Consider the following 19,114-nt stretch of genomic DNA (forward strand, 5'->3'; position numbering starts at 1 on the left):
TAGAGCATTTCCTTCAAAAAAATATATATATTTGTTTAATCAGGCAATCACTGGTTAGCACTGCTGCCCATGCCGTTTCTTGTACCCATCAGAATGAGGCTGCCTTGTCGGGGCAGGTGGGCTCACACAATTTGATCAAATTTGATTAAACTGTGTGCCAAGAACCTCACTGTTATTTTCTTATAAGAAATATTGCAGTAATTAAATGGGTTTTTGAATCTCATCTCATAAATTCATAGTCTATCCCCATGATATGCTATAAATGTCTGATAGATGCAGGAACCACTTCTGGGACCTGCACCCATCTCGAGAACGCAGGTCTCTTCACATCTGTCAAGTCTTCTAAAGTGGACGGGAGGTACAGAAATAGCCAAGCGGGCTGTTTTCAGCTGTTTGCATGACTCCAATAGAAGTCAATGGGATTAAACAAATAGCATAGCGAGCCATAAATGCCATGAGATGAGAAAACATCTTTTATTTTACATATTTTATATATAATGTATATTTTACTTTTGGTCACTGGTGTCTCGGTGACCTCTAGGACAGCATGTTCTTTTTAAGACCCCTGGTTTAATCCTGCTAATGTTTCCTGAGAGCAACCGGCCCAGCCAGCAATGAGTGTAATGTTATCTGCATTTCTTCATATCACTTAGCAAAGACGAACCCACACTCACTACATGCCACCCACCATCTATGGGTACAGAGCGAAGAATGATGGGCATCAAATGTAAGTCACTGCTTTTAATGTTTAACTTAGTGGACATTTAATATCTCCAGCACTCTGGCTTCTATTTTGTGGGGCACAGTTTATAATAGGTTGTACTAAGCTTCAAATGCCTAGAAGCATTGTTGTGGGGAACCCTGTGTTAGTCGGGTGGGGGGCCCCATCATAAATAACTGCTCCATACTGCCGGCAGTCTTAATCTGGCCGCCCTGGATATGTTCACATATCGTTAGAGCCTTTCATCTCTGGAATATTGTACGTCTGGAAAATGTTTCAATGTATACGCTCTCTGTGGGGGAATATATGATCAGCTTTACTCCAGTTTTCCTGCGTAAAAAAGAAAATGACAATTTTGGCGCATGGCGTATTTGCGCTAAAATTGGGGAGTTTTCTCTCCCCTATCAAAGTGGTCAGGGTTAACCAGGAGGGACGGGGTCATCAAATTTCTAACATATTTATAATTCTAATTGGTACAAATTGTAGCTCAATCCTATGCCTGCTGTTAATAAATTTGGCATTATTCATTCCAACACACTGCAGTTTGAAAAAAAAATAAAATAATCCACCATATGTGCCACTGTACAGGCGTCGATTTAAAATAAAAAATAAAAATGACACTTGCATTACCACTTTTCACCACTAGTTGCAACATTAAAAAAAAAAAATATTTTCAGAGTGGAAAAAAAAGTTAAAAGCAAAATAGAAATATTTTTTTTTCATTTAGCATCCTTACATATACTAAATTAGATTTGCATTACATTTATGTTGGGGTTTACAATAATTGCCATCTGGTTGAATATTTATCTGGAACATTTTTACCTTTTTTTAAAATTCTCTATTTTTCTATATTTCCCGTCCAATAATCCAAGTCCTCAAAGCTATGAAGAAAGTTTTACTGTACTGAGCTTAAAGCAAATACCCACCCATATATATATATATATATATATATATATATATATATATATATATATATATATATATTTTTATTTTATTTTTTTTATACTAAATAGATTCAAAATCCCATGCTAATTCATTTCATAAGAAATCTTTATAGTGGTCAGAACTGCATTTTTTTCTGATCCAAAGCTCCAAATCATCTTTATAATTAGGGATAAATTATAAAATTGTGGCTTCCAGCTGCCGCCACTAGGTGGAGCTCATGAGCTTACAGTAGTGAGCCTCTAAGCTCCCCCTAGTGGTACCAGCAGGCAACCCACATTTGATAATTTAACTCTATGCAGGGGATTAATAATAATAATAATAATAATAATCTTTATATAGCGTCAACATATTCTACAGCACTTGGAGCTCTGTATCAGGAACACACTGCTCCAACAGCTATAAAAATATAATCAGCACCCAATTATGAACCAAAAATGATCAAGGTGGACATTCACTATAAATTCTAAAGAGATAAAAGGCTACGTCGACCTTCGCAATCAAATGTTTCAATTGTCCCAATGCATCAAAAATGAACAAGAAGCAGCTCAATTAGAAATTGCCAACTTTCTACTACTTCCATGCAAACTAATGTGTCTCCATGGTAACAGACAACAAACAAACCCTTTGTAGTCTGATCATTCAGTCATACTCTCTTCCATCTGTTCCCTATTACTTGTCTACCTACCAAATGTATGTTAGCATGAAGTAAAGGACCAATATGACTGCAGAATCAGGCTACACAGAATAGGTTTGTAGTCTGTTACCATGAAGACACATTGGTTTACATAGGAGCTGTACAAATTTGTTGCAAAGTTGCTTCATTAATCAATTGCGATACATTGTGACAATTTAAAAAAAATTGTTGCGAAGGTAGAAAAAGCCTATAAGTGATAGGAAATCTTTACTGGTCGGGAAAATCTTTAAGAAATAACTATAGTTTATATAGATTTGAAGACATCTCTTGTTTTTCGATATGTTGGCAATCTTTTTGGTTTCCAATAAAAAAACAAAAACCTAGTAATGAACAAGTCAAACAATTTGCAAACCCATTAGGAACGTTTTGCCCTTCTGTCAATCCTGAATCTTCTCCTAGGACATCAATGTCATAATAAAATCTCCTGAGTCATTAAACCCGGAGAATATTCTTTCTATATATGGGCTCACACTGACTGACGAAAAGCCTTTCTCGAACCATAAAAAAGATGGATTCCGTCTCTAATTTAAATTAAAGATCGCCTCTTTAATCCTGTCCAGGATATAAAGAAAATCCTTGAATAATTTATGACTTAACAAATGAGGCGGGTGATAGAATTTATAAGGGGGATAACCTATGTTGTAGATCATGTGACAGACTCGTTAAAACGGAGCAAGCCTGCGCCATTAATCCTCGGGCCTGTCTTCCAAGCTACATCCAGCAGTTACATTCTTGTCTCGAATTCTGAATTACGTCTTCATCTCTCCTGTACGTCTCAGGCGAGCGGCGTCACCGTGTTACGTCAAGCGAGTCTGAAGGTTACTGAGCCAGTCATTCCAACATTAACACAATTCTGCTCATTGGTGGAAATGCCGATACAAGTGGTTTCCACGGACAAATCAGCGTGGACTCGTACATCGTACCTTGGTATTGTTGCCGACCCACCAAAAATAAGTGAGAGTTCCAGGGTGAGACGGCCAAACCATCGCACTGATGTTCACTTCTTTATTTCGAATGGCAACGAAGGGCACTCTTAGGTGGACGTGTTCAATAGGACCTGATGATTGACAAGGAAACGGCCATTAGAGAGGTATTTACAGTCGCTGCATAGTCAAAGCGCAGGGTCAGATTAGAATCGGCGATCTCCATCGTCCTCCTTGACATCCAGCCTATGAGCCTTAAAGTAATGCTCCATTTTTAAGTAATGGTTTAGTAGTGAATATGAGAAGTTACCTTGAATCTTACCTTGAATCTTGTCTTATGCTCCAGTCACATCCAAAGCTGCATTAAAAATGTTGCTGTTTACTGTTTGGAATTAGGCAACATTGGGCTGATAGTATCTAAACTAACAACTTAGCTGAGTTCATATATGATGTTGCACTTTACTGTGCTGTAATTGGGGACATCTATTAGGTCTAAATCTAGATTTACATTGAGTCTGTTGAATAGCGCCTAGAGTATAAAGGCTTCACTCCCAGAATAAAAAGCAGCAGAGCGTGTTCTATACAGAGTAAGATATGTGCAGACACTGAACCAGCAGGTCTAATGGAAGATCTGAAGTTAGAGGTTAGAAAAACTCAGCAGAATTCTGAATGCAGCTTTGGGACTGAGTAGAGTAAATTACGATTATGTTACACACTAGGGTTAAAAATAAATGAACTATATAGATTGTGACATTTGCAATTGTAGATTATAACCAGATGTGGACTGTTATGATGTTTAACAATGTACACATAGGGACTAAGTAGTCCGAGGAGGGTGGAGGAGGGTGGAGGAGGGTGGAGCTCCTGGGGAAAAATACAAACATTTCAAAAGAGCAGATCCAGTACATTGAGGCGTATGAACTGCATCCCAACACTTTGCTTTTCTGTCACTTTGTGTAAGCCATAGCTCATGGTAGTAATATTCATAATAGTGATGCTTTTCCTTGTAATACTACGGTTCACCACATGGTGCGCTGTTAAGCAGAGACCTATCTACAAGCAACAAATAGCACAAAGCACTTTAAATCAGGCACGTCATGCAACACTCTGAGGTATAAAAATATTTAGTGCAGGTAATTAAAATGTTGTCGCATAGTATTACCCTTAACATTTATAGACCAGTAAAAAAATCCTGCCTTACAATCACATATTATTCAATTTTTTTTCTTTTTTTATCTTCATTTTTAAAGAACTGCGTTCACATCAGTGAAAAAATTATATTTCCCAGCAAATAATGAATAACATTACATCCACGATAGACTAATTATTGAACGCTTAGTGTAAGATCTCATGCACTCGGTCGTATTAGTTCTGACACCCACAGCCTGCTATAGGCCCCTTCTATACCTCCGTGCGCCTCTGAGGTTTATTCTCAGATTTTTACCATTATTTCCATAAAACAGTGACATTAGGTCTAGGAGAAACTATTGGGTGTCTCATAGAAGCACCATATAGTGGCACATGACATGTCTATAGGTGTGAGATTCAGACCAGTGGGTTCTCCGTCTGCCACCCTACAGGGTTCATGCTGTGAAGGATGGTCTATTTGCTTATATTCTATGTATTAAATTACATTATGAATTATCAAGCAGGATGCAGAATTACTAAGATGTATTCTCCATTATTTTAATGACCTTTCCTCTACATAGGTCTGCTCGAGTCTCAAAGAAATGCGTTATCTTTATGTGTTCATCGTGTGGTCTTCATACATCCATGGCTAGCGGGTTGGCTGAACACCCAGACATAAAATGCAACTATTTGTAGTTATCAGAACAAACTCCCTCATGGGAAAGAACAGTTAACACCACCCCATTGTATGCTTGTCTCCAGGTGTTACCTGATGTCAGCATTTTAATGAAGAATTATAATTATGTATTTGAAATATTCTTATGATCTGCTATTGGCTGAATAAGAATTATTGTCACATTGCCTATTATTGGTTAACCTCAAGCCTACACCTCTTTTGAATGATATTATTGTAATTGAGTTTGGCAATAAACCCCCAGAAGAGTATTTTGAGCATACCAGCAGCGTCTGTGTGTTATTTCTCCTCTCTCGATATATATCGGTATGAAATCTCCTGATTAGGATGCCGGATAAAGTTCCCGGCGTGAGTGTCTGTTGGAACACTCGTCTAAATTTCAGTCTAATATATATTTTGAGCCATTGACTTCCACGACAATGTCCATAGCTTTGCTGGATGCATGAGCCCTTACCCTTAGTAAAGTCTTTGATCATTTTAAGGGCTCATGAACATGCTCCTATTAGGAATCTATGTGGTATGGATCCATCATACGTTGCACATATAATTCTATAGACCAATATTGTAGCTCCATGTGGCACATAGAGATTATTTTTCTTGCAATACGTATTCTTGCCATGTGTATGAGCCTTAAGATTGCAGTCCGCATTCTCCGTAGTGGTGGAGCAATGATGAGAATGACCTTGGGTAATTCTCATCATTACAATTTGCAGGCAAATTTGCACCCCAGACTTTGGCGTATTTGCCGGATTGGAGATTTTTGATAAGTTTTCTTTACCCATAATTTATGGTGGCTGCGTCCAAAAGGCATAGGTGACGGCAGGTGAACCTTGACTTATACACACGATGAGTAACTGGAGTGCCAGACACCTTTGTAGGGGGAGAAGTTTTGTCAGTAAACTTTGATTTATCCAATAAAATGAAACAAGCCTAAGGAAATTAGTTTGATATCTCCGGCTAACAGCTCCCTTTGTTATTTAATGGACCAAGGTGACGCCAAGAACAGTAACTGCTTTAATAACAGGTAGTTAAATGTAGACATGATTGATTTGTGGAGGAATTATTACTGTGATAAAGTTTCAGGGCACATTTCATCCTTCACTGGGATAAGAGTGATAAAATGCCTTAGTTACCCTGTCTCTCAGTATATTATCTGCTCTGGAGAGCTCCATATGGCAATCCGTAGGAATTGGTTTAATATGTAAGATTCAAAGTCAAGACGATGAAGGCCACTAGCGGGAAACATATCCCAGAATCTACATAGCTTAAAAATGGAGAATAAACTTTTTGCCCCTCAGTGAGTGCATAAAGAGGTTAGACATAAAACAAGACAACAGAGAAAGGTGGGAGGGGGCAGGGAAAGGTGGGGGGTAGCGGGGAAAGGTAGGAGGTAGGGGGAGGTAGGGGGTAGCAAGGAAAGGTAGAGGGTAGATGGGAAAGGTGGAGGTAGCAGAGAAAGCTGGGGGTGGCAGGGAAATGTAGGGAGTAGCGGGGAGAGGTAGGAGAGATAAGGTGTAGCAAGGAAAGGTGGGGTAGCAGAGAAAAGTGGGGGTAGCAGGGAAAGGTGGGGCTAGCGGGGAGAGGTAGGGGGAGGTAGTGGGTAGAAGGGAAAGGTGGGGTGCAGAGAAAGGTAGAGGGTAGCAGGGAAAGTTGGGGGGTAGCAGGGAGAGATAGCAGGAAGAAGGTGAGGGTGGCATTGAGAGGTGAGGGTGGCAGGGAGAGGCAGGGGGGATCAGGTGGGAGAGGTGGGAGTGGAAGGACGAGGTGGGGGTGGCAGGGAAAGGTGAGGGTGGCATTGAGAGGTGAGGGTGGCAGGGAGAGGCAGGGGGGATGCTCCCCTCATGAATACACCGGACTTATAACAATAACTTAGAGGGCGGACCTGTCCCCATACTATACAGCCCTTAAACATGGCAGGATAGTATAAAGTCATGACTCCAGTGAAAAGGTCTCCCTTATTTAGGTCTTCCTTATTTTAACCCCTCCCTCTTCTAAAGCTATAAATTGGGGTGTTTGGGGTCATGTGCATTGGTGCAGGAGATCACAATGTGTTATCTGTTATTTTCCATAGAAAACATTATCTAAACTTTGTGAGTTACAAAAGCAAAAGATAAAGACAAAAACTCAAGCAAATGCAATTCCATATCGGATAATTACAGTACATCTAATGAGGTTGTAAAATGTTCTGATGTGGACCCAGCAGCCAAAGATATGAGATAAAAGTCAGCCGGCAGGTGAAAATTTAAAACAACAAATAAACAATTTCTTTCAGATTTTTCCGCCATTCAGGATTTTATTTTAACCATTTGCGAAAATGAGTCTGGACACCATTTTAATGGGACAACATCAGCAAGTATGGAGTCATTGTCCATACAGTACGTTCGTCAACAGCCAACAGCGGTCTGGCAAGTTATCGGCTCCATGAAGGGTCCTCCATGAGGTGTTCGTCTAAATTTTAATGTCTATAGTTGGTCGAAGACAAAAATTTTGCAAATCTAATGAGAAAATAAAATAGAAAACGATTAACTTACAAGTTACATGCAGATAAAGGACGGCACTGTCAATGCCAACGTTGTTTTCCGCATAAGCTGTGACTTGATATATCCCAGGGTTCTTATACAAATGCCGTATACCATCCTCAATCTTGCTAAAATTGGCATAGGACACAGCGCTCCCATCTCCAAAGTCCAACTGAATATTGATTCTTTGTAGATCTCCCTAGAATATAGAAAATATTTCATTGTCAAATATGAGCCATGAAGGTAAAACGCAGTCGTCATCATCACATTGACATCCCACTAAGGTTCTACCAAGTCTCCATGGACGGCAAGAAAAACCAACCCGTCTAGTGAAGAGTCACGCCAAGCCTTCCATGTCAAGATTTGCTGCGAATCGGAGATCATGAAAATATAAATTATTCTCCATCAAGCACCTTCCAGATGAAGCAGAATTACATTATTAGTGGTGTTTCCAGTAAAGGATTTATCAAGATCTAAGGGTAAATGGTTAAAAGGGTTTTTCCACAATTTGGGTAAATCCCCTATAGCAAAAAAATAAATACAATCGAATACACTTGTCATTAAAATTCTGCTCCGACGCTGTATATGATTTAAGGGCATTTCATCCATTGTGATATAACGTCTCCTGGGGACGTCAAGGACATATAGCATGATGACATTATTGACACAACGTCATTGAGGACTAGTGTATACCGAGGACCAGTGATGAGCGGAGGTGAGTGGGGGACAGTACTGGAGCAGAAGTTTAATGGTAATACTATATATTAGACATATTTCCTTTTTTATTTGTCCATCAATATAGTCCTATGAGGGCTTGATTTTTGCGGGACGAGTTGTAGTTTTTGTAGCACCATTTATTGTGCCGTATAATGTACTAGGAAACAGGAAAAAATTATTTGTGGGGTAGAAAAAAAACCCCAGTGATTCCTTGTTTTTTGCACTTCGTTTTTACGGCATTCACTGTTCAATTAAAACAACATGTTATCTTTATTCTCTGGGTCAATACGATTACGGTGATACCAAATATATATAGTTTTTTCTATATTTTACTACTTTTACAAATAAAAACCTAAGTGTAAAAAATGTAATTTATTTTGTGTCGCCAAATTCTGAGAGCCGTAAGTTTTTTATTTTTCCATTGATTGAGCGGTCTGAGGGCTTATTTTTTGCAGGATGAGCTGGGTTAGATGCAACGTTTTGATCACTTTTTATTCCATTTTTTGTGGGAGATGAGGTGACCAAAAAATAGCGATTCTGGCGTTTCCATTTTTTTTTTACGGCGTTCACCGTGCGGATTAAATAATGATATATTGCAATAGTTCAGACTTTTATGTAATGTGGCGATACCAATTATGTTTATTTTTTTACTATGCTCTAGAGGGAAAGTGGGAATAGGGTTTTTTTTTTTTTACTTTTAATTATTTATTTATTTTTACATAAAAAAAACCACTTTATTTTATACATTTTTACTTTTTTTATTAGTCCCCCTAGGGAACTTCAACCAGTGATCGTTGGATCGCTTGCACGATATACTGTAATACCAATGTATTACAGTATATCGTGATTCTAACAGGCCAGAGGCAGGGCTTAGTAGGAGTACAAAGATGGCGGACCTGGGGGCCTTCATTAGGCCCCCAGGCAGCCATAGCAACCATCATCATTCTGCCCCCCTCTTTCTAACGATTTAAATGCCACGGTCGCTACTGACCGCAGCATTTAACGGGTTAAACGAGCAGGGTCGTGCTCGAGCGTGATCCCGCTCGTTACTGTGAAGTGTCGGCTGTAACATACAGCCGACACCCGCGTCATATTGGAGCGGGTTCACTCCGTGAGCCCGTTCTATACTCCCCCTACCCGGCTATGACATATGGATACGTCAACTATCGAGAAGGGGTTAAACAGTAATAAGGACTCCATGAGCCTCCGTATGTCGGCTCTGTAAGGCACCATTATTTCTTTCCATTTATTTCCATTGCCAGCATATTCCGTAGAGATTGTCATCATTCACATCAATGTCTTCCCCAAGAGAACTCCCCATCTAATTTCCCGATCATGCACCCTAAGATTAGGAAGCCAATTAACCTTTAAGGATGTTTTTGGAGTATAGAAAGGAAGAACATACAAACTCCATGTAGATGTTGTCCGTAGTTGGATTCCGAACTAAAACCCTACAAGGCAAATGTGATAACCACTGAGCCACCATCTAGTCCCCTGGATTACCACACTTCTAGGGGAGTCCTAAATTATAAAATCAATCTGTATATGAGAAGATCCAGTTAAGAGGCTTGGCGCCGATTCAGGTCGACCTAACACTCAAAATAATCCACGTGTCCTTCTGATTGATGGTCTCACCGGCAGCATAATAACTCAATATACCCAGTAAAGTCCGGAGCCGAGGCTAGAAGCTCCAGCACGCAGCCGTCATGTGATGGAATTATTAATATAGAAAGTTTTATCCTTGGATTATCTCACTTCCAGTCATATAACACATCTCTAAAGGCCATGGGGTTTATCGGTGTCATTGATTGTCCACAAGATGGACGGATCCATTAAAGGTCACACGGTTTCTAGACTAGAACTCATCTATCAGGTTCCCGTGTTGTGTCATATGGTGTCAGGGGCTCCGGAGAAGGATTTTTACAGTAAATAAGAATTAACAGCAATGGTAAAGAATTATGTCTGTGGGGTCCACATATGGAGGCCATGAGGGTTTTTAGGAAAACATATCAAGAATTAAGACAACTGCAAGGATAGAAATCAGATAGACCTTATCTGAACAAAAGTATGTGGAGACTTGACATCACACGATTGATGAACCAATTTCCCGAATTTTATTTCGGGGCTGATTCTATCGAACCGGGTCTGATATTAGTTTCGGTCCGAATAAATTTGCCACAAACGGTATGTCCCCTGATCGCTCTGTCAGACTCAAACAAGGCAATCGGGGCACTTGCGATTCCACAAAAATAAATAAAAAACACACTCGCCAAACATTACAACAATTTGGTAATCTGACTTTCATTCATATACATATTTTATATTGAATTGTATTCTTCGGTACGACCCATTTAATGTTTGACCATGGAGTTTGAATGTTGGGCAGTGAGTGGGTTGAGGAGACGTATGACCATCACTTTCAACCATTTATACCCATACAGGGTTGAATTTAATTGGCTGTATGTTCGATTTTATGTCCTTGAAATCAATTAAATTATTAAAACCCACTAACTAGAAGGGGGTGCACATACTTTTTATCACGTTATTTATATTGAAGTTCCCGAAAAAACAGAGATTACTGGGATCACTCCCATTATTATGAGCTAGGGGGATCTTATTAAATAATGAAATGTCCCATGGCTTCTCCCGCTCCTCCTCGTCCACTTACCTCTTGTTGGCGTCGTCCTCCTGCCCCACGCCGCTCCTCTGCTTCCGACTCGGCATCTGGCGGCCGCTGTAGCCACCAACGCTCTATGCTGGGTCCTAGTGCACAAAATTGTTCTCCCAGCTGTCCCAAGGCTTTCCCTCTCTGATACTCATTGCCAGAGCAATTTGGTTCCCTAGTATTCCAGTGTCGCCCTAGTGTATCTGCGCTATCTTGACCATCCGTGCCTGCCCTGACCATTTCTACGTTACCTGTGACAAACTTCTGATCTTTTGCTCACTCGACCATGCTGCACCTGTTACGTCCGCCATCACCAAGGTAGACTACTGCGGGGGTAGTGGCCGGGGTTCCCTTGAAGCGAAGTCCAGATCCATGTACAGTAGTAAAGGGTGAAGACCGGGAGTTCCCTTAGATCCCGCTCCCCGGAGTAGGCCCAAATCTTATTCCTTGGTGACGAGGGATCACACCGCCCCCTGCTGGCTCGTGACAGTTCCCTTTATTCTACGGACAGTTGCGCGGAGCATTGTTAAAAATGTGAATACATTTTTTATGGGGTTACTATTGTGTTTCCTGTAAAAGTAGCTATTTTTATTTTTTTTAAAGTATTTTAGGAAATTTGCAATTTGTTAATACACAAGTATAGGAGGAACTACACTTTCAGTCATTTGACCAATCATGGCACCATATACAGATGTAGCCAAGTTTATCTGGACTCTGATAACTGATATCACACAACAAATGTCATGGAAAAGTTATTGAAAGTCAAGTTAAAGTTGCTTGTCGCTGTGTATTTAATGCGTTAAAAGTCAAGATAAAGACGACTACATCTGTACATTTCTCTTCGGTGTCTAACAAATCCATGCCTGATGACTTTGAAAGTATTTAAGCCTTTTAATTATAACTTTATGTAAAGCCATGACCGGGTCACCGTGCTTAAAGCTGCCGCCTGTCCGTCTGCTAGACTTATCCTAATCAGTACTCATCCCATACGGCTTCTCTCGTCCTTTCCAGGGTTGTCGGAAAGTTACCACGTAAGTTACAATGAAACGATTAAAAAGTTTTAACGGCAGGTTTCATGTTGCCAATGGCTGTCTGCACATTGCACAAAACGAATAGACTTTAGACGCATAACCCACAAACATCTCAGCTGCCTGACTTATTCCGGGCCTGCTGGATATGAAATATTGAAAGTGAATCTCCGCAGACAATGTCCCTATCTCGAAGTTTCTGAATATAAATTAAAGTGGAAATGAGCTGCTGGAGAGGGATGAGGCGACTGTTCTGCAAATCCATTTATGACACATGTTCCGAAGGCAGCGCCGCCGCACGTTCACCGGTAGACTTACAATTCAAGAGTATAGGAAAGAATGATGTCATGTAAGTACGTAAACGTCTCAGACGGTTTGTAAGCTACAGATGCAGCAGAGCTGAATGCGTCTCTCATGCACCGTGTTTGGCTGAAGGTCAATGTGACAGTAGAGATAACACAAAATGATGAGGACTTTGCTAGAGAATCACAGGACAAATAAAATGTAAAAATAATAACACTGAAGAGGTCTAAGATTATACAGCTCTATAAATAACTATGCCAAACAGCCTGTAAATCAGCGCCATACAGTGCCAACATAATAGTGACAAATATACAAAAAATATCACCATACCCTATATAATACCGCCATACAATGCTCAACTAATAGTCAGACTGGTGCTACCACCCCATTATGCAACTATACCTTCCCAAATAATACCGCCATAACCGTGTCATAGTGGATGATTAATAACGGGATACAGCGTCCAAATATCAGCACCGCTACAATGCCCATATGACGTTATGCAGGGCATGTAATAGTGCTACACAGTGCCCCCATCATGTCTTCAGACCCTACAGGGGTTTTCCAGCCAATAAAAAATGATGGCCTATCCTCAGGATAGGCCATTCATAGCTGATAGGTCAGGGTCCGTCTCCCGGGACCCCCGCCAATCCGCTGTTTTGAAGGGGTACTTAATTTCTTCTTGCTCACTGTGAATCGTCGACTCGACTGTAGCAGCGATTCACAGTATTGCAGCTTTTTCCCACATTCACTTCAAGTGCGGCTACTTCCGTGTCGATCATTCACAGTGAGCAAGAAGAAGTGAAGGGGAAGTAGCGCTCATACGACCCAGGAGTCTTACCCGACCCATCAGCTATCCTGAGGGTAGGCCATCAATTTTTAGCGACTGGATAACCCCTTTAAAACGACCTGCTACACACATGCATATATACAGCTGTACACTCACTGTATACACACTACAGTTCTGCATATCCAGATGTGTCCACCCTTACCAATGCTTGAATTTGTTTTCAATCTATCATTAAACAAATTCAATACAATGTCGCGAGATGCTATCAAAATATTTGTAGGTGCAATTCACATCACAACCACTGGGTGGCCACACATGGACACATATTATAGACATTTCATGACAGAGTATCGTGAAATCATGTTATTTTTCAATGCTAGTCTTGTATATAGTGCCACCCTGCTCCCCCCTGTATATAGTGCCACCCTGCACCCTCCTGTATATAGTGCCACCCTGCCCCTCCCTGTATATATTGCCACCCTGCTCACCCCTATATATAGTGCAACCCTGCTCCCCCTTGTATATAGTGCCACCCTGCTCCCTCCTGTATATAGTGCCACCCTGCTCCCCCCTTCTATATAGTGCCACCCTGCTCCCTCCTGTATATAGTGCCACCCTGCTCCCCCCTTGTATATAGTGCCACCCTGCTCTCCCCTTTTGTATAGTGTCGGGACAAATGCGCAGACGGACGTGATGCAGTGACATCATTATGTTGGCCTGCGCAGGGAGTCTTCCCAGGACCTTATAGACTGCAGCCCTAAAGTGGTTTGCAAAATTTAAATGGTGCCCCCCGGATTTTGATTGACATCCGTTGACATGACATGACGTCGTTGGAAGGCACTGATTTGTGGGGCAAGTAATTTTGCCCTGCCAATCAGCATCATTGTAAGGTGCTGAATGGTCGGGCATTCAGCGCTAATGCATGTATTTGTATCTGCGTGGTATAGACGCAGGTATAACTGGTGCAAGAGGGGGTGGCGATTGCTGGTTTCAGTGGCGCCGCCGCCCCCTCAGAGAGGCAGCAGCCTATAATATTCAGTTGTATCTATGTCCAGAGGACGCAGATACAAGCGAATGTGGCTGTCGCTAGCACCGGTGCCCCCTCCGGTGCTAGCGACGCCACAAGGATGAGGGGGCCCGTGCCACCGGGCCCATAAATGTTAAGAGGCGGGGATGCGCGGGGCCCGTAGTGCCGTCGCTACCACTGTAGCAGCCATAAGTGCTGCTAGCGGTGCCACCGAGCATGGGGGGGCCATGTCGGCAGGTGGCATGGGTCCCCTCATGCCACAGGCCCTGTAGCCGCCGCTACGGTTGTGACAGCGGCAATTAAGCCACTGGATGTAGCGCAACAGAAGCCATTGAAAAAAGTCAAGTTGAAGTTTCTTGCCATGGTGTATTTGTGCTAAGATTCAAGATAAAGATGGCAACATCTGTAGGTGCCTTAAATAAAAATATAGTCCTAGCAAAGAACACCCCCCCCCCCCCAAAAAAAAAAAACAACAAAAAATAGCCAGGATACTAGATACATAGAATACTGTATGCACCACCATGCAGATGTAGTTAGTTTTAATTCTCCACGTTCTATTATCACTTTTTCTCCTGACTCGCTGAAAAACAAGACAATTGGGAACCAAAATGGCAAAGGAAATGACAGCGCAGATTGGTTGCGATAAGTGCAGGAAAACACAATACTCTTGTAATTAGGTTCCAGAAATGCCGGCTATACTGTAACCTGTGGGTTACTAGGATAAATTGCTGCACTGACTGCATCTATTTATATCCAGGTCCGAATGGAACAAGAAAGAGAAGAAAAATGAGCGGAGTTGATGTTATTTACTGCAAGATATAATCCCGGGATCTCAAACGAGTAAAAAAAAAAAAGAAGAGAATATGGAAATGTGCTTAAAGGGAAGCGGTCACCTGCCCAAAAACTGCCGTTGACATCTTAGTTAGATTTCAGACACCGCACAGATTCTGCCGCTTTTAGTTTTTTTCTTCTAGCCCCCACCGTTGCGGAGATATTGTTGCCGTTAGTTCTGTTGCATGATATGCAAATGAGGCCTTTGAGTGTCAAGTGGGTGGGTAAAACCTGTCACTTGATAAGGAGTAACCGCCCACTTGATCGTCAAAGCTCTCATTTGCATATTGGACACCTGAACTATCCAATATCTCAGGAACGGTAGGGGCTAGAAGAAAAATATAAAAAGCATCAGAGTCTGTGAGGTGCCTGCGATCTCACTGAGATGTCAACTATCGTTTTTTGGCAGGTGACCTGGTTCTCTTTAAATGTTACGGATTCAATATTAATCTGTATTTCCTGGGGCATAACTATAGGGGGAGGAAGATACGTTGTAATAGGGCCCCTCAAATGTCACATACTATTAATGGTACGTCTGTCCTCCTATGTAGCAGATTTTGCATTGGGGCCCAGGAGACTCAAGTAATGCTTCTGGATAATCCAATGTACAGTCATTTTTCTAGGGTGGAGTTGCATGGACTGGGGTTAAACAGCGGAACGTACCACATGATGGGATGTACATCTACATAATACTGGAGCTCTTGTACATAAATCAGTAATATTTGCATCAAATGTGTACAAGAAGTTTACAACATGGTTGTTTAAGGGTTCCGTTGTATTGACGGAATGAATAGCGCAGTCGACTACGGTCACGATTCAGTCAAAACGAGGGAACCCTTACACAACGGTGACAAACGGAAACCATTTCCACCGGATCCGTCACCATTCAAATCAAAGTTTCAGTTTGTTTCAGTTTGGATTCCGTTCATGGGTTCCCCTGATGTAAAGCTCCGACGCAACCCATAAACGGAGCCCCGACGCAGATGTGAACGAAGCCTAAAATAAATGGCTCCAGAATTCTATAGGGGGAGATATGGAAGACTTGTGATATGCAGACACTTCTTATTGTATCGCACTCCATATCTCCCTCTTCTCCAATCTTTTTAAATACAAAAAATATATAATAAGTGTTTCTATCGTTTTTGCCCCCCCCCTCTATTCTTCCTGCTTGAGTTCCACTCTAGTAGAAATGAAGAAGAAAACTTAATTGTCGCATGAAACTTTTAGTCTACATTCACTTCTTCCGAATTGCGCCATCTGAGTTGTTGCAGTTCCATGGAGTCCCGTTATCTGCTCCTGCCATACGATTGTATTGACCGTCTACCTGAGGTCTATGTGGCACGGCTGACAGAAATATGAAGTACAATGGGCTCAGCCTATACTGGAGTGTAACTAAAGGGGGTGCAATGGTCATGGTCGCAACTTGTGCCCCGGAACCTGAGGGAGCCCAATAGGTCCTTTTGCCCCATGTGAGATTAGCACTATATATTATACTGTGATAGTTGAGGGGCCCGGTGTCAGATTTCGCATTGGGGCCCAGGAGCATTAAAGGGGTTTTCCAGACTTCTGCAGCGGGTGCTATCAGGACAGATTTTTGTTAAGGAGCATTCGTTGCAATATCTCCTCTACACAAAGCCCGGGCAGGAACATACAAGAAAGAGAGAGGACTCCATGACAAAAATAAGGAGGCCACTGTCCCAGACTCTCAATAGGTTGTACCAACACTGACCAAAGTCCTACAACCCTCCGAGGTCTCGCTTTGCAACCATCACATGTATGATGGGGCCACACGACTGCCAAAAACGTCTCCCCAGTCCCTGCGACCTGCACTGCCCCGGCAGTCTCTAAAGGGTCCAACACGTAGAGGCAGAAGGACTTCAAAACCAAATTCTTCTCCTCCAACGCTCAAGGTTAGAACTGGAAGCCAAGACTTGGGGAAGATGCAGTTCAGAAATCCCCTCCGACCTCCGCATACCACAATAGTGACATTATCTCGGCTGCTGGGATTGGACCAACCATTAGTAGATGATGGCCATGCCAATGTTGGGCATAGGTAGGGGGTGCTTGGTGCCAATAAGCCACTTACAAAGATGGGTGCGGCAAACAACCTTTCCCCCGGGTAAAGGAAAACTTTGCTTTTGGGATAATCTTTCCCCCAATGACATCATTCTTTTAATTAATAAACCAATGTCTATCGGAGAAGGCAATATATATCGCCATTGTGCTGCCCAGTAGCTGCGTACTTTATACGGGAACTCCATACAAAACATTCTTAGAGATCATCCGGGGAAATCCTCTTCTTTGGATGGAAACAATCAATTTCCAGGGATTATACCGATGCCGTGTCGTCCTTCTTCCAGCTAAATGATTTGAGAAAATCCCGACTATTTGTCCGACCTGCACATCACATCATTTCATCTCAATGTCCAGAGAGAGATTTCAATTCATCACGGTGTAAATCCGTATTCAGCAGCCGCAGTGCGGGCGCCGGACACGGCAGGACAGCAGCCACGACAAGATCAAATCTGTTAATCCGAGCTCAGCTTCATAAACTAGAGAGAAAGGAGGTCCATTCTTCACAGCTAAACGATATATGGACAGGTTCAAGATCAGTATGCTCATCTCCTGAAATACTCTGTGTAGCTGTGACCCTGCTCCACCCTCTTTAACTCTGTGTGTGTGATCTCCCTCTTGTCTTGTCCTCCACATGTCCTATACTTACTAATGTCTTCATTATTGGATTTGTCACTGTCTTCCACAAGATCAGCACACTCCTCTCCTGAAATTCTCTGTGCTGCTTGGGACTGTGCTCCTGTCAATAGGAAACTCTCAGCCTGTGACCTCCATCTTTTATCCATTCTCCTCCTAATTTTATGACCCTGCCCTGTCCTCACTAACAGCATCATATGCATACACAGACCACTGCCCCTCACAAGATCAGCATACTCTCTTCCTGAAATACTTTGTGCTACTGGGGGATCTTGCTCCTTGAACTATGTAACGATCAGTCTGTGACCTCCCACTTGTCTCCATTCTCCTCCTCCATTAAGACATTGCCCCAGTCACATGCAGACCTGTCCTCACTGACATCATCACAGGTGTGGACAGATCACAAGGTCAGCATAATCCTCTTCTGAAACGCTCTGTGCTGCTGGGAACCCTATAAATACATAATCTACTGCTTGTCTCTATTCCTCTTCGTACATCAAGACACATGTAGCCCTGTCCTTACTAACATAATCTCATATGTGGACAGGTCAGTGCCCCCCCAAAAATAACTAATCTCATCTCCTGAAAAACTCTGTGCTGCAGAGAGGACAACTATGCTTAAAACATTAAAACCAACAACAGAAAAAAAAACATGTTCTGATTTTGGGCAGAACAGCAGCTGTTATTAACCTACACGTTGAATGTGCTCTACAGATGACAAATCCCTACAAATAATAATCTAATTTCCACTCTGTAATTGGAAGGGAAGAATGAATTGAATAAATGAACAGACTTTTCCCAATCACAGACTCAGCCTAAAAATTCTAGGTACAATGAACACTCAGGTGATGCAGCAGAGTTGAAGTGGTCATTTAAAGGGGTAGTCCAGGACTTAGAGGTATTTAAACAAAGACCAGAAATTTATTGGGAAATGAAAGAAACAAAACACATTCTTATGTTCTGATATTAAAAATACGACTCCCTCATGGGCAAAGTTATGGGGGGTTTCTAATATCTGGAACCCACCAGCCTGCCAATTAAGTTAAATGAAAAAGTTGCCACTAGGGGGAGCTCACTGCCTACTGATTTATTATTGTGTCCAGTAGAAGCTTTATGTGCAGTGACCTCTAGAGGTGACTGGAGGCAGACAGAATTTTATTATTTAACCCCTTCCCGCCGCAGCCCTTTTTCAGATTTTCATTTCCGTTTTTTCCTCCCCACGTTCCAAAAGCCATAACGTCTTTATTTTTCCGTCGATATAGTCCCATGAAGGCTTGATTTTTGCGGGACGAGTTGTCGTTTTTCGTAGCGCCATTTATTTTGCCATATAATGTACTAGGAAACGGGAAAAAAATTATTTGTGGGGTAGAAACTGAAAAAAACAGCGATTCCTCCATGGTTTTTTGCGCGCCATTTTTAC

The 19,114-nt window shown here is 41.9% G+C and overlaps 1 protein-coding gene across 1 annotated transcript in view; it reads right to left on the minus strand.

Annotated features, from left to right (window-relative positions):
• Positions 1-19,114, minus strand: part of SORCS3 (sortilin related VPS10 domain containing receptor 3) — a 550,689-nt gene that overhangs the window by 25,613 nt on the left and 505,962 nt on the right. The window contains exons 19-20 of the mRNA XM_075842847.1: positions 7,637-7,823; positions 3,284-3,417 (exon numbers count right to left, since the gene is read on the minus strand). Of these exons, the coding sequence (XP_075698962.1) occupies positions 3,284-3,417; positions 7,637-7,823 (321 nt within the window). The remainder of the gene's footprint in view (positions 1-3,283; positions 3,418-7,636; positions 7,824-19,114) is intronic.

The sequence above is a fragment of the Rhinoderma darwinii genome, chromosome 11 (genome assembly GCF_050947455.1).
Source record: "Rhinoderma darwinii isolate aRhiDar2 chromosome 11, aRhiDar2.hap1, whole genome shotgun sequence".
Taxonomy (NCBI): Eukaryota; Metazoa; Chordata; class Amphibia; order Anura; family Rhinodermatidae; genus Rhinoderma; species Rhinoderma darwinii.